At 51.6% G+C, this 13,547-nt stretch overlaps 1 protein-coding gene across 1 annotated transcript in view; it reads left to right on the forward strand.

Annotated features, from left to right (window-relative positions):
* The window catches only part of FGD2 (FYVE, RhoGEF and PH domain containing 2), a 39,458-nt gene that overhangs the window by 1,719 nt on the left and 24,192 nt on the right, over positions 1–13,547 (forward strand). Inside the window, exons 2-3 of the mRNA XM_082849031.1 lie at positions 9,489–9,589; positions 12,572–12,803. Of these exons, the coding sequence (XP_082705157.1) occupies positions 9,522–9,589; positions 12,572–12,803 (300 nt within the window). The 5' untranslated portion in view covers positions 9,489–9,521. The remainder of the gene's footprint in view (positions 1–9,488; positions 9,590–12,571; positions 12,804–13,547) is intronic.

Raw genomic sequence — 13,547 nt, forward strand, 5'->3', positions numbered from 1 at the left:
GTGTGTAGACTGTTACCTGCTGGGTGAGCTGAAGAATATCCATGCACAGCTACAATCCTCCCAGTTGGAGGAAACAGACTTGGCATCTTAGGGTACTCACGTTCACTCTGGGTGCTCTTGAGACACCAACGGACAACAGAACCTGGCCAGGGCATTGCCTGGACCCCTGATTCCCAATTCTCGCTGAACATTAGAATCACTAAAGGAGTTTAAAAAAAAAAAAACTCAGCCTAGACAGTTGACTAAGAATCTCTGGGGATAGAGTCTGGAAATCAAAATGTTTTAGGGAAGCTCTACAGATGATCCCAATATGTTTTTTGGATTTTTTGTTTTTGTTTTTGTTTTTTTTAATGAAGGCACCAGTTAAAGGTGCTTTTTCCTTGGACCAAAGGAAGAGTCACATGTAGCATCCAGCTTAAGTTCTCTTTCCTCCTCAGGTTGAAGTTCCCAGTCCTTCCTATAAGAAAGGGGCAGGACAGTGAGAGAGGTGTGGCTTGCTCACCCCCACCGCTTCTGGGGACCAGGTAGAAGTTGCATCTCGTTCAGAAGACTAGGGCCAGGGTTCCAGCAGGGACTAGAGGCAGAATGAACTTTGGCTCGCAGTGAAGCTGGGTGCCCTGTGAGAGTTCAGAAGGGACAGAAAGTAAAAATGCCCCTTGAGTCCTTCAACCAATATTTATTGAGCACCTACTATGTGCCAAGCATTGTTGCAGTTACTGGGGATATAGCAGTAAGCAAAATAGACAAAAATGCCTGCTTCATGGAGCTGGCATTCTAATGGGGGAGACAATAAACATAATAAAGAAATCAGTATATAAGAGAGATAAGTGAGAAAAATAAAGCAGAGGAGGGGGACTGGAAATATGTAGTGGTATTACAATTTGGGGAGTATATGGGGGTGAGGAAAGCCCTTGGTGAGAAGCTAACACTTAAGCAAAGATTTAAAGGAGGCGAGAGGGTGAGCCAGGCAGGTATATGGCAGAAGAGAGTTCTAGATCGAAGGAATGACACATGCAAAGACCCTGAGGTGAGAGTCTGTCTGGTAGGTTGGAGGGCAGAGAGGAGGTCAAGTCCCTAGAGCAGAGTGAGGGGGGGATAGTGGTGGAATTGAGGTCAGGGAGTTGGGCCTTGTAGGCCATTGTCTGTGGACTTGGCTATGACACCCAACGACACATAAATTGGAGAGATCCCTAATGTAGACCAGACAAAGGTGGCCCTTGAAAAGTGTGGGGAAACTGAGGCTAGAGTCACGGACATTCAGTCAGCTTTCTTTCTGATTTGCCCTATGGGGGACTGGGACTGTGATGGGGGGGGTCACTGAACCCTGAGATGGGTGGAAAACTGCAGGGTGTATGTATGTGTCACCCTGAGGGGCTGGGGCTTGGGGGAGGAGGCGGGACAGGGCTGGGGCTTGTTGGAACCTGGTCAAGGTGGAGGGCAGACGATGGAGGAAAGAGAGCCCTACACTCTTCCACGACCCCTTCCTACATGCTCAGAGTGTCCTACTCCCTATTCAGGAAAGATTTGTGGAGGGCCTGCTATGTGGCAGGCACTGTGCTAACTTCTGGGACACAGAGACACATAAGCCAAGGTCCTGTCCCCTCAGGGTCTTGTAAAGTCTACAGCCTCTGGCACGATTTTAAGAGTGTCATTTGTCACATTCCCTCACGTTCCTAGCACTGGGGCTGTTTGCTGAAAGGAAAGAATGAAGCGAGAATCCTGGTGGGAAGAAAGAAGGAATCATGCAGCTCTTTGATGGGAGAAATGGATTTTAGTGGTTTGTTATGTAACAGTTCTCCCAGAAGTATGCAAAAGAGGAGCTCTGCGACAGAGAAGATGCGCTGATGGTGGATCTCCGGCGAGTGGAGAATAACTCCTGCTGGCGTGTGGGGAGATGGGCAGCAGTAGCTCAGGCGGGGAAGTGCTCATGGGAGAAAGGTCACCGGTGGGCAGGGCAGCTGGCTGTGCGGAAACAATCTGTTCTTTCTCCCCTCGAAACCTGTCGATTCTCTCCAAGCCGCTCATGTTTCTCCAGCAGGCCTCAAGAAAGGCCCACAGCTGTTTGAAGATAAAAGGAGCCTGACCTAGGGTGTGAGGCCCCACCTGCTGGCCGTGTGCTCTGAGAAGCCGCCGCCTAGCACCATTCCTGGGCTTGGGCCTTCCCTTGCTGGCTCCCATCTGGCGCCTCCCTGCCCGGTCCCCGTTCCGGGGGTGTGGGCGTAGCTCGGCCTCCTGCGTGTTCCCTGTTAGGCCAGCCCTGCTGCTGCTTCGCCCACCTGGCTGGCTCCTCATTCCGGCTTTCCCAGGACACCACCCTAGGTCCCACCTGAGGCCAGCTTCTGGTGACCTTGAGGCCTTCTTGAATAGCAGGACGGGGCCAGGGCCTGCCACAATCCCTGAGAGTACCAAGTCTGAAACTAGATCATTCGCACGCCGAAGAAGAAGAAAGAGTTGTTTATGTTCCTCACTGACGTCCCCCTGGCCACCCTCGTCAGGACTGGTGCGTTTGCTGTCTTGTCTTTCAGGCCTCTGCACCCCAGAACGGCCCCTCCCCTGGCTCACGAGGAGGGAGCTTGATTTTGCCGCCCTGTGTTCCTCAAGGCGCTAATGGGCTCTGAATAGTCACACCCCACGGACTGACAGTACAAATTAGGAACACCCAGAGCACAAAGGGGCAGGGGGCACACAGAAGGGGAAATACGGGAAGCTTCCTGGGAAGGTGAGCAGCAGGAAGCAGGGCTGCCTGAGCCCGGCACCCAGGCCTGCTGATGGGCCGCCGGCAGCACCAAGCTCTCCCAAGACAGGAAGATAAATGCCAGACTGAACGGGAAAATGCTGGCTGTTTGGAGGAGGGGACAGAGGAGACTAGCCTATGAGGGAGGCGAGCTTTTTTCATCTCTCCTCCTCCAAGCCAGGGACTGCTGAGGAAAGCCCACCCCTCCACTGGCACTGGTGGTGTGGCCTCTGCTCATCGCGTGACTACCCAGACAGCCCACACCCCCAACCCGGTCAGGGCCTCCCCAAGCCTCGAGCCTCCTAGGGGCTAGAAGACTGAGGGGGAGGGGGAGGCTGCGAGGGGAGGAGCGGCAAGGGCTGCACCAGACACTGGAGCAGGTTTCAGCCAGCTGCCGGCATCTCCCCTGGATCCGCGTCATCCCTCACTCACAGGCCTGTCTGTCACAGGCCATTAAGTTCTTGGCAGGTGCTATGTTAGGCTAAGGCTGCAGGCCAGGCTGGGGGTAAGGGGGTCCCAGGGAACAAGCCAGCCTGTCCTCTCTGGGCCTTGGCTCACTGGGGATACATGCTCCTCTGGGGAGTCCTCACTCTCCCCTGAAAAAGCCACACCCTCACACACCCCTGGAGATCACTCATATGTCTCTCTCTCTCTCTCTCACTCACACACACACACACACACACACACACACACACACACACACACACACACACACACACCATCCAGGTCCCAAACGTTGACATTTCCTCCCTGGCAGCCCCTAAATGCCCTCTGCTGCCCCAGGGCTGCCAGTGAGAGGCCCTTTGGGTGCCCCTAGTCTGCACACAGAGCCCCATTTGCATCCCAGGGCAGAGCTTTCTTGCCAGCCAGCCAGCTTGTCTGCCATGTGACTGCCCAGCCCTACAGTTCCTTCTTGGGCATCCCTCCCTCTTTCCCTCTGTCTGGGCTGCAGGAACTGAGCTCTTCCATCCTCCTTAAGGCTTGAAAGCAGAACTAAGAGAAGAGAAAGCATGAGGCTTATCTATGCCAAGGACCCCAAAAGCCCTGAAATGGACGCCACCACTCAGAGATGTGTTCACGACCATTGAATCATGGCCTACTCTGCATAAATAAAATTCAGTTCATGTGAAAGCACCTCAGCTCAGCAGACAAAGCCTGCCAGGGACAGGCTCCTGGGGCCCCTCAGCCCATGTCCTGCCATTCCCCAGTCCCTAGACACTCTAATGTGCTGGACTCCCTGGCCTTATTCCTAGTCTCTCCCTGGTCTCTCAAGCCCACACCACTTCCTTCTGCTTTGAATGCCTTTTCCCACCTTCTCAACCTGGAGAGTTTACTCATCCTTCATCCTTCAGGCTGCCTCTGCTAGGAAGACTTCCTTGATAGCACCCTCTGCTCTCTGCAGACTTCAGTGCCCCTTCTTTGGGTGTTCACAGCTTCCCTGTTCAAAGCATTTCCCACATTGTATTTCAGTTGTTAACAGGCCCATCTTCCTCCTTAGACTATTAGCTAAGGGGCAGGGGACAGTGTTTAATCCATAACCTCTACCATAGGGCTGACACATAGTAGATGCTCAAGAAATACTTGCCAACTGAATGCATGACTTAATGAATGGGGCAGAAGAGATCCAAGTAAACAGAGAAGAACACCAGGTCTCTGAGGAGGGAAAGGAATGCCAACGGTAGATATCAAGGAAGGCTTCCTGGAGGAAGTAAATAAGCTGTTGACAGGGTGGAGACATTCCAGGCAAAAGGAACTGATTGGTCGGGGGGGGGGTGCAGGGGAGCCATAGAAAGGTCTTCTGTCGGGAATAACATTCACTGAGCACCTTCTCTGTACCAGGCCTTACTCTAAACCCTTACACATGGTATTATTTAATCTTCACAACAACCATAGGAGATTGGCACTGTAATTATCCCCATTTCACAGATGAAGAAAGTGAAGTTCAGTTACTGGCCCAAGGAGTTTAGGTCAGATTTGATGAGAGAAGCAGAACAACCAGAAGTGATACAGAATATGGGATTTGACCTTATGCAATGGGGCAGCTACTTAAAGAATTGATGCTTCTGAGTCTAAAATCCTCATGGCAGGCAGTGAGGAAGGGAAGATGGATGTGAAATTGGGGAGAACAAGAAGGAACTGAACCATTGAGGAAAGGCTGGGACTCTGGAGGATGAACAGGCAGCCACGCTGAGACAACTTCGGTGACACAAGTGACCTGCAGAAGAAGTTGGCACCCTTTGTCCTGGAGCTAAACACATACCCGGCCTAGGACTAGACAAGCTGAAGGAGGTCGGCAGAGAACCCACGGATCTGCATCAACACGCGTGAACTGCAACACCGCAGGAGCCCTGCACCAACCACAGGAGCAAGCACGGCTGCTGCGTCCGCCCCTGCCACCATGGTCAGCTTGCAGGAAAGGGAAGTCTGGAACTGTGGTTCAGCTTAGCTCAGCTGACACAGCCCAGAGCTACCACTCAAGGTCCCAACCCAGACCTCCACGTGTATAAGGAAGAAATGGCTGGGAAGTTGATCAGAGCCAAACCAGGGGGTCTTGGCAGCACTCCAAGGAATTTGGGATTCCTTCTGTGGGATAACAGTGCTGATTTTCGAGACTGTGTGTTGAGTTGGAAGCGAAGGTGGGACATGCCCCTGGTGATGTGCTGAAGGTGTTGGGCATATTCAGGTTGGGATGGGAGACAGGAAGAGATGCCTGTGGAACCCTGAGATAGATTCTGAATTGAGTGGAAGAGGCTGTGTGTAAATGAGGGAACCAGAAGCTGAGCCTTGGGTGGTGCCTACAGGCGAGAAGCAAGTCAAGCAGAAAGGCTGGCAGAACTGTGAGGGCCGAGGTCAGGGAGGTGGGAGGACCAGGGAAGCAGAGCCCTGGAAGACATTTTTTGGGTGTGGGCATCTTGGCCCTCCTTCTTGGGCAGATGTAGCTCTGATGGTGCCTGTGCCATGTTTGGAGTTGGGCATTTAGTGTGGACTCCTGCTGGTGCCCCTACCCACTCTCCCTACCTCTGTGAGGGGCAGGTCCAGATGCTGCTCTGGAAGCCCAAGGCGCTGGCAGCTGAGGGGTGAGATAAGCCTCTGGGCTCAGGGTGTGATGTTTGTCCATCCTGCATGCCTTCTGAGGCCCCACTGGGTGCAGGACACTGGGCTTGGCTGGGGACCAGCCAGGAAGCATGGGCACCTGGGCCCTGCAAGCCGGGAGCTAGCGTACAGTCTGGTGGGAGGCAGAGGAGAAAACTGGGCCCTGCAGTGGAGGAGAGAGGAGCACGAAGGAGGGAGGTCTCCCCAGACTTGGGAAGAATCCAGGAAGAAGTGGCATTTAAAGACGAATCCGATCGAGCCCCTAGATCTAATCACATTGACAGGCAATCCAGGGGCCAGCTCTGCAGTCAGCAGACTGTGGGGCCTGTAGGGCCAGGAACCCAGTGTCCTCATAGCCATATTGTGTGGGAAAACGGAAAGAACAAGTTGAACCTGTGGATGAAAAGGGAGTTAATAGACAGAACAGCCCATTGTAACATGTGGACCTTATTTGGATCCTGATTTTTTAAAAAAATGGTGATCGGTTAGTCTGCTCAGGCTGCCATAACAAAATACCATAGACTGGGAAGCTTAAAAACAACAGAAATTTATTTCTCACAGTCCTGGAGGCTTGAAGTCCCTGATCAAGGTGTGGCAGGGTTCTGTTTCTGGTGAGGACTCTCTTCCTAGCTTGTAGACGGCCACTTAGTCTCAGGTGCCCGTTCCTTGGAGTGTGCAGGGGTGTGTGTTGGGGGGTGGTGTGGAGAGAGAGATCTCTTGCCCGTCTTATAAGGCCACCAACCCTATCAGATTAGGGCCTCACTCTCATGACCTCATTTAGCCTTAATTACCTCCTAAAGGCCCTCTTTCCAAATTCAGCCACAATGGAGATTAGGGCTTCAATATATGAATTCGGAGGGACACAATTCAGTTCATAGCAGATGACATTTATGAAGCATTGGCACTTTGCTGACTAGGTATTTGATTATATTGAGGAATTACTGCTAAATATCTCTTGGGGTATGATAATGGTAAAGTGTTTCACATATATACACATACATGTATATAACATGTATAATATATATGTATGCATGTATAGAATAATATTGGCATTATGTGTACTGTGATATGTACACAGTACATTATATGTACATTATGTGTACATTTTTGCACACAGGAGTATATATATTTCCTTATTTTTTATTTATTTATTTATTTATTTAATTTATTTATTTTTGGCTGCATTGGGTCTCCTTTCCATCCCAGCCTCCAGTTTACACTCAGGAGGGCAATCCTTTTTCCTAGCTCCTATCATATCTTTTTGGAGATATTCTACAGACAACACACAAATGTATGTACAAAACTACCTTCCTTTTTTTTTCTGTAAAATATAAATGGTAGCGTATAATGTTGTTCTGCATCTTATTTTTCTTTTTTCTACTTTATCTTTAAAATCATGTCAGATTAGTGCATAAAATTTCATACTGTGGGGCTTCCTTGGTGGCGCAGTGGTTGAGAGTCCGCCTGCCGATGCAGGGGACACGTATTCGTGCCCTGATCCGGGAAGATCCCACATGCCACGGAGCGGCTGAGCCCGTGAGCCGTGGCCGCTGAGCCTGCGCGTCCGGAGCCTGTGCTCCGCAACGGGAGAGGCCACAACAGTGAGAGGCCCACGTACCACCAAAAAAAAAAAAAAAAATTTCATACTGTGTAATGGCTCTACTGTATAAACGTACCGTAAATTCATGTAACGTTTAAGTTGCTGCCAATTTATGTGCTATCATAACCAAGGCTACACTGAATACTTTGTAGACCTAACATTTTTGCACACAGGAAGAAATATATTTGTATAGGCAACAGGAAGAAATGAGAACGCTGGATCAAAGTGCATGTGCATTTAAAATTTTTTTAATTAATTAATTAATTAATTTTATTTTTGGCTGCGTTGGGTCTTTGTTGCTGTGCACGGGCTTTCTTTAGTCGCGGTAAGCGGGAGCTACTCTTCGTTGTGGTGTGCGGGCTTCTCATTGCGGTGGCTTCTCTTGTTGCAGAGCACGGGCTCTAGGCACGCGGGCTTCAGAAGTTGTGGCTCGTGGGCTCTAGAGCGCAGGCTCAGTAGTTGTGGCGCACGGACTTAGTTGCTCCGCGGCATGTGGGATCTTCCTGGACCAGGGCTTGAACCCGTGTCCCCTGCATTGGCAGGCGGATTCTTAACCACTGTGCCACGAGGGAAGCCTCCTTATTTTTTAGATATGCACCAAAATATTTGTGGGTGAAATCATCTGATTTGCTTCAGAATGGTCTGGGAAGGGGAAGTGAATGTGACTATAGATGGAGCCAGGCTGACCATGAGCTTATGGTTGTTTGTTGGGTCTGGGTTATGAGTTCATGGGGATGCATCGTATTATTCTACTTTTGCATATGTTCTAAATTCTCCATAACAAAAAGTATAAACAAAAAGTGAGGAGGATTATTGTGATTTAGGGTTGGGGGGAGAAGCCAGGCATCTGCTGGAAGAAATTGCTCAGGCAGAGCTCTGAGGGAGTGAGGCTTTTGGGTGTGTGAGGCCCCAGTATTTCACAGGCACTGGAGCGTGAAGCTGTGCCAGGTGCTTCGGGTACCAAGATGACTGAGGCTCAGTCCCTACCCTCCAGGACAAAGACCAGTCTCAATGGAGGGCCCCGGCTCAGGGCAAGCGAGACCAGAACCCAGTGGGAGAGCCCTGAAGGGCCTGTGAAGCTTGAATAAGGGGAACAGAAGCAGTTATCATTGTTCTGGAAGTGCTGGGAGACCAAGTGGTAAAAGGAGGCATCAGGCAGAGACCACCCAGTGTGCTAGGAATAGGGAAGCCTGAGGATGGAGCATCAAGAATGTGATCATCCAGGCTCCCAACCAAATCTTTGCTGGAATTGTAGGAAACTGACCTTCGCTTTAGAAATCTGACTTCTTTTTGCGTTCTTACTAGGTGACTTTGGGCAAGTTACTTAAACCCTCTGATCCTCAGTTTTTTCTTCTGTAAAATGGGGATCGTAATAGGGCCCACCCCATAAGGTTGCTGTGGCATTAAATGAGAAAATATTTCTAAACCACTGAAAAGAGTTTGTGTTAGTTATTATTATCATCAGAGTTTCAGGGAGGAAGTTACCTTCCCTTGGGGCAAGAAGGTGGAGACATCAGTTATTAAAACGAGAGAACCCCAGTGGGGAGGTGGGAACACCATATTACTCTTCTCTGCCAGCCCCTAATAGGTTTGTGATTTATTTTTAATTTAAAAAGCTGTTTTCTTACAGTGGTGAGCAGGGTCAGATGCAGAAAAGAAGTTGTAGAGAGAGGACCAAATAAAATCCACTGGACCTTGTGAGAAGGTGTGGTTGGCCAGAGTGGGGAGCGTCTCAGGCCAAGAGCCCAGTTCCAGAAACTCCCCCTAGGCCCCCGTTGCCCTCTTGGGGTGGCTTCTGGCACAGGGGGTCTACAGGAGTGAAAGGTCAGGCCCCGTGGGGGTGGGGTGGGGCCCAAGCAGGCTCCTCCCTCTGTAGGGAGCACCCGCCTTTCCCCTTCAAGGCTGTGGCTCTGGGACCACTTCCTCTTTCCTCACTCTGAAGCAGGGAGCAGGCCTGCTGAGGCCTCAGGAAAAACGGGACTCCAGGATGCCTTAGCACACCTGTGACCCCAGGTGGGGGTGGCTGAGTGTGCTGGTTGGAGACCTCTCTCCCTGCTTCAGGGGTAGCTGAGGACCACCTTGGAGGCCTGCAGGATGGAGGGGGCGAGTAAGGAGAAGCTGTCATCTGTGTCCAGTCTGGTGACTGCGTTTGAGAATAGCAGGTACGGGGTAGTGGAGGTGGGAAGGGTCACCTTGGCCAACTGGCAGTCTCCCTCGAGCTCCTCTGCCCACCCCTGGGCCCTTGGGCAGCCCAGACCCTCCCAGTCTCCAGGCTAAGGAGCAGGGCTGGGGCCACCTTGGACCCTCACAGTGAGCAGTTCTCTCTCTGGGCCCTGTCCTGCACACCTCCTCCTGTCTGGGCAGTGCCCACGTCCCTCGGCCGTGGGTTCCTTGGAGCATGGGAGTGTTGTTGGGGCACCAGGCCTGCGCAGGGGTGAGAGCATGTGTGTTGATGTGTTGGGGAGAGTCCAGACGTGTGTGTAATTATGAGTGAGCGTGGGTGGACCAGATGCCGTGTTTGGGCTGCAGAACTCCACCCGTTGTCTCTCCAGCAGAAATAATAGCTAATACTTATCAAGTGCTTACTCCCTATGAGTAGGATAACCATACAATTTATCATTCAGACCAGGACACAATGGAAACTGAATGCCATTAAATTTTTTTGGTGGGAGGGAGGGGACAATAGGAAAGGTTGAGACTGTCACAGGCAAACTGGGATATGTGGTCAGCCTACCTATAGGGTACTGTTCTAAGTGCGTTTGCTACTTATTTCATTTAATCATCTAACAGCCTATTAGGGGTAGGTTCCATCTCTATACCCATCTTACAGATGAGAAAGGGGAGGCACAGAGAGGTGGGGAGGCTTTAAGTGCTTTAAGTTCATGGGCAAGGAGCAATGCAGGGGCTTCCATCTGAAGGGAAAAGCCTGAACCGGATGTGTAGAGGTCACTGTGTGTCTGTATGTGACATTAATCCATTCTGCAGGCGTTTCTTAAGCCCAGGACTGTGTTAGGGATTGTGACTGTTGTAAGTAGGGTTCTCTGGAAATAGAATCCGGGGTAGAGATTTGCTTCAGGAAATTTGCTGGGGAGGCTTTTGGGAACAATACCTGTGTGGGTGAGGGAGGCAGCTTTGGGCACAGGGAGAGGTTGAACTGCCGAGCACTTGCCACAGAGGCTGCAGCCCGTCCCAGAGAGCTCTGGAGCTGGAGGCCTTTCAGGCTGTTCTAGATGAGGCAAAGGGCTAGGTCTTTGTACCCTCACATGGACTAGTCATTGGATGTGGACTTGACCTTAGATGAGGTAGCTCTCTTCCGGAGAGGGCAATTCCCAGGGAGGGACCCAGTCAATAACCTGTCAGCCACCATACCACCAGAAGCTAGGGGAAGAGTGCCTCAGTGCTGAGGGGGTGTGGGTGGCACAGCACAGCATCGCACAGGAACTGTATCAGATGCAGGAGCCTAAAGAATGATCCCTGCCCAGAGGACTTCTGTCTTTGGTGCTAAGCTCATGGAATGACCATGATGCCAGGTCATGGACAATAGATATCCTGGGAGGGGCCTTGACGCTCTGCTGAGTGTACTCAGAGCAGGCAAAGCCTCCTGTGGGCTTCATGGTGGAGGCAGCATAGACGTGGACCTAGAAGGGCAGTTCAGCTTCCTGAGCGGGTGACCTGACCCTGCCTCTCCCAGAGGACTTTGCCGGGCACGTTCTGTTCAGCACCGAGGACAGCTCTAGGCAGCACCTTCCTGGACCACCACCCCACTCAACACGCCAGGCGTGCCCAGTGGAGACCCTCAGCATGTGTGCTCTGCCTAGGCAGCACTTCTAGCAGGAGGAGGCAGCCCTCAGACCAGATGGGGTCAGAGGAGGTCTTGTCGGGAGGATGAGAGTCACCTCTTACTGTGTGAGGGGACCCATGCCAGTTGCCTTGGCCTGAGCTTTCTTGTGAGGCACTTCCTTTCAGTGCCTTAACTGATCTGAAACTGAGGGGTGAAGAGGAAACAGAAGCTGGCCTGGGCACTTGGGGAGAAATGCAGAAGCTGAAACCAAATGTAGAACAGAAAGCCTGAGACTCAGCTAATTCCGTGAGCTGCAGACCAGACCAGTGCGCTGAGGAACCGTGGTGCCCTGGAGTTCCAGAGAGGAGCCATGGGGGACTGGGTCCCAATCCTCTCTCTGCCACCAGCCAGGGTGTGACGTGGGGCAGGTCATGTTGACTCTCTGCACCCGTTTCTCCTTGACTCACATGTGGAGGGGCAGTTTAAGGCTCAGGCTCGGGAGCCAGCCTGCCTGATCTGAATCCCACCTCTGCCCCCCTCTTGCTGCAAGATCCTCTCTTTTCCTAGCTGCAGAATAGGGGTAATGAGAAACTTTCTCACAGAGTTTTGAAGATTTTGTACCTGTCTGGTCCTCCATTCCCCAGCCTGCCTTTCTTATAAGGGTGCCCACCCTGTGCTGTCACCACAAGCCCTTCCACACCAAAGGGAATGGGTCCCAGCCCAAGTCGTTGGATATATCCCTTGATGGTGGCCTCTGTTATCTAAAGAACTTAACTGGCCTACAAATCCAATAGATAGGATAACAAAGCCACACTACAAAAGCTCATCCCTGGAGGGAGAGGGAAACTGATCCCAGGCTGGCTTTTCCCACCACTAGAGGTGTGCAGGGCGTAGCTCACACTGAAAAGCCCCAGCCTTATCAGCTCTGCCCTCCCTTTAGAGTGTTCCATGGCTCCCACCTTCCCTCGATATATCAGTTACTAGGATTTTAGGGGATTTCCTGCTTACAGAGACTTAAAACCAGGGGTGAGGTCCACAGGCGAGGTGATCTGGGAGGGCACTTAAAACCCTCTATGTGCAAAAAGAAGGGTTCCTAGCTGCATTTTAAACAAGGAAGTGTGTTGTTCCCCGGAAAACAAGACACAGTCTACACTGACTCATTTTGAAGACTGGAGTTCCCTCCAAGAGAGGTGTTGGGGAGGGAAGTAGAAGTCTCAGTGAGTTCTTCCTGTGCACCAGGTACTCAGAGGCCAGTGAACATCTGTGATTTGCATTAATTGCCCCCAAATCCCCACCAGAGAGGTGCTATTCTTCTCCCTACTCTACAGGCTGGAAACCCTCAGGTCTGCTGTCTTCTCCTCAGGACCCCGGGAGCAGCACCCGGAGTCCACGGCCTGGAGGCTGGGCATCACCACCCTGGGTGCAGGCCTCCTTCACCCACAGGGCCATGGGATAAGCCCACCGTGGAGGAGGCCGTGGACTCCGGGCCCAGGACGATCAGCAGGAGGTATCTGAGCTCCCTGAAGAACAAGCTGTCCAGCAGGGACTGGAGGAAATCTTGCCAGGCTAGGACCTGCCCTGGCCCCGGGACACAGGTGCCTGAGGGGTAGAAGTGGGGAGCTGGGTGGGGGCCCCTCCACTGACCTCCTTCCCACACATTCTCTCCCAGCCAGAACCAGCACTTCCCCAGGTGGGGTCTTGTGTGACCAGAGATCAGCTGAAAGCTAGATTCACACCCACCCCACCCTTAACGGCCTTTGATTAAGTGTCTACTATGCGCCCCGCTGCTGGCATTATTTCTCATACCCCTCACTCAGGAGTCTTTTAGGCATGGAAATTGAAACTCAGACAGCTTAAGGAACTTGTCCAAGGCCACACAACTTGGAACCTAGTACCTTTCCCAGGGGCGGCCTCCATTTACCCACTGAAGGAGGCAAGAGTGCCAACTAGAAATAGAGGTCAGCGCTAATTCCTGCCCTTAGACTCATCCTGGGCAGGTCACCTCCCTTCTCTGGGTTTCAGTTTTCTTGTCTGTGGAATTTAAGAGCTCGGCTGCACGAGGCTGTGCACCCTGGAGCCGGACTACCAGGGTACACATCCCAGCTCTTCTGCTTACTGTGTGACCTGGGGCAAATCTCTTTAACCCCTTTGCGCTCGTTTCCTCATTTATAAAATGGGGATGGTGATCATAGTAGTACATACTATGTATACTGGTTATCAGTTGCTGCATAACAAACTACGCCAAAATGTGGAGACCAACTAGTTTATTATTTCTGACAGTTTTGTGGGTTGATTGGAATGCTATTGGTTGGTTTTTCTGTTGGTCTCACTTGGAGTTT

This window comes from Leucopleurus acutus, assembly GCF_964270905.1.
Source record: "Leucopleurus acutus genome assembly, chromosome: 10".
Classification (NCBI taxonomy): domain Eukaryota; kingdom Metazoa; phylum Chordata; class Mammalia; order Artiodactyla; family Delphinidae; genus Leucopleurus; species Leucopleurus acutus.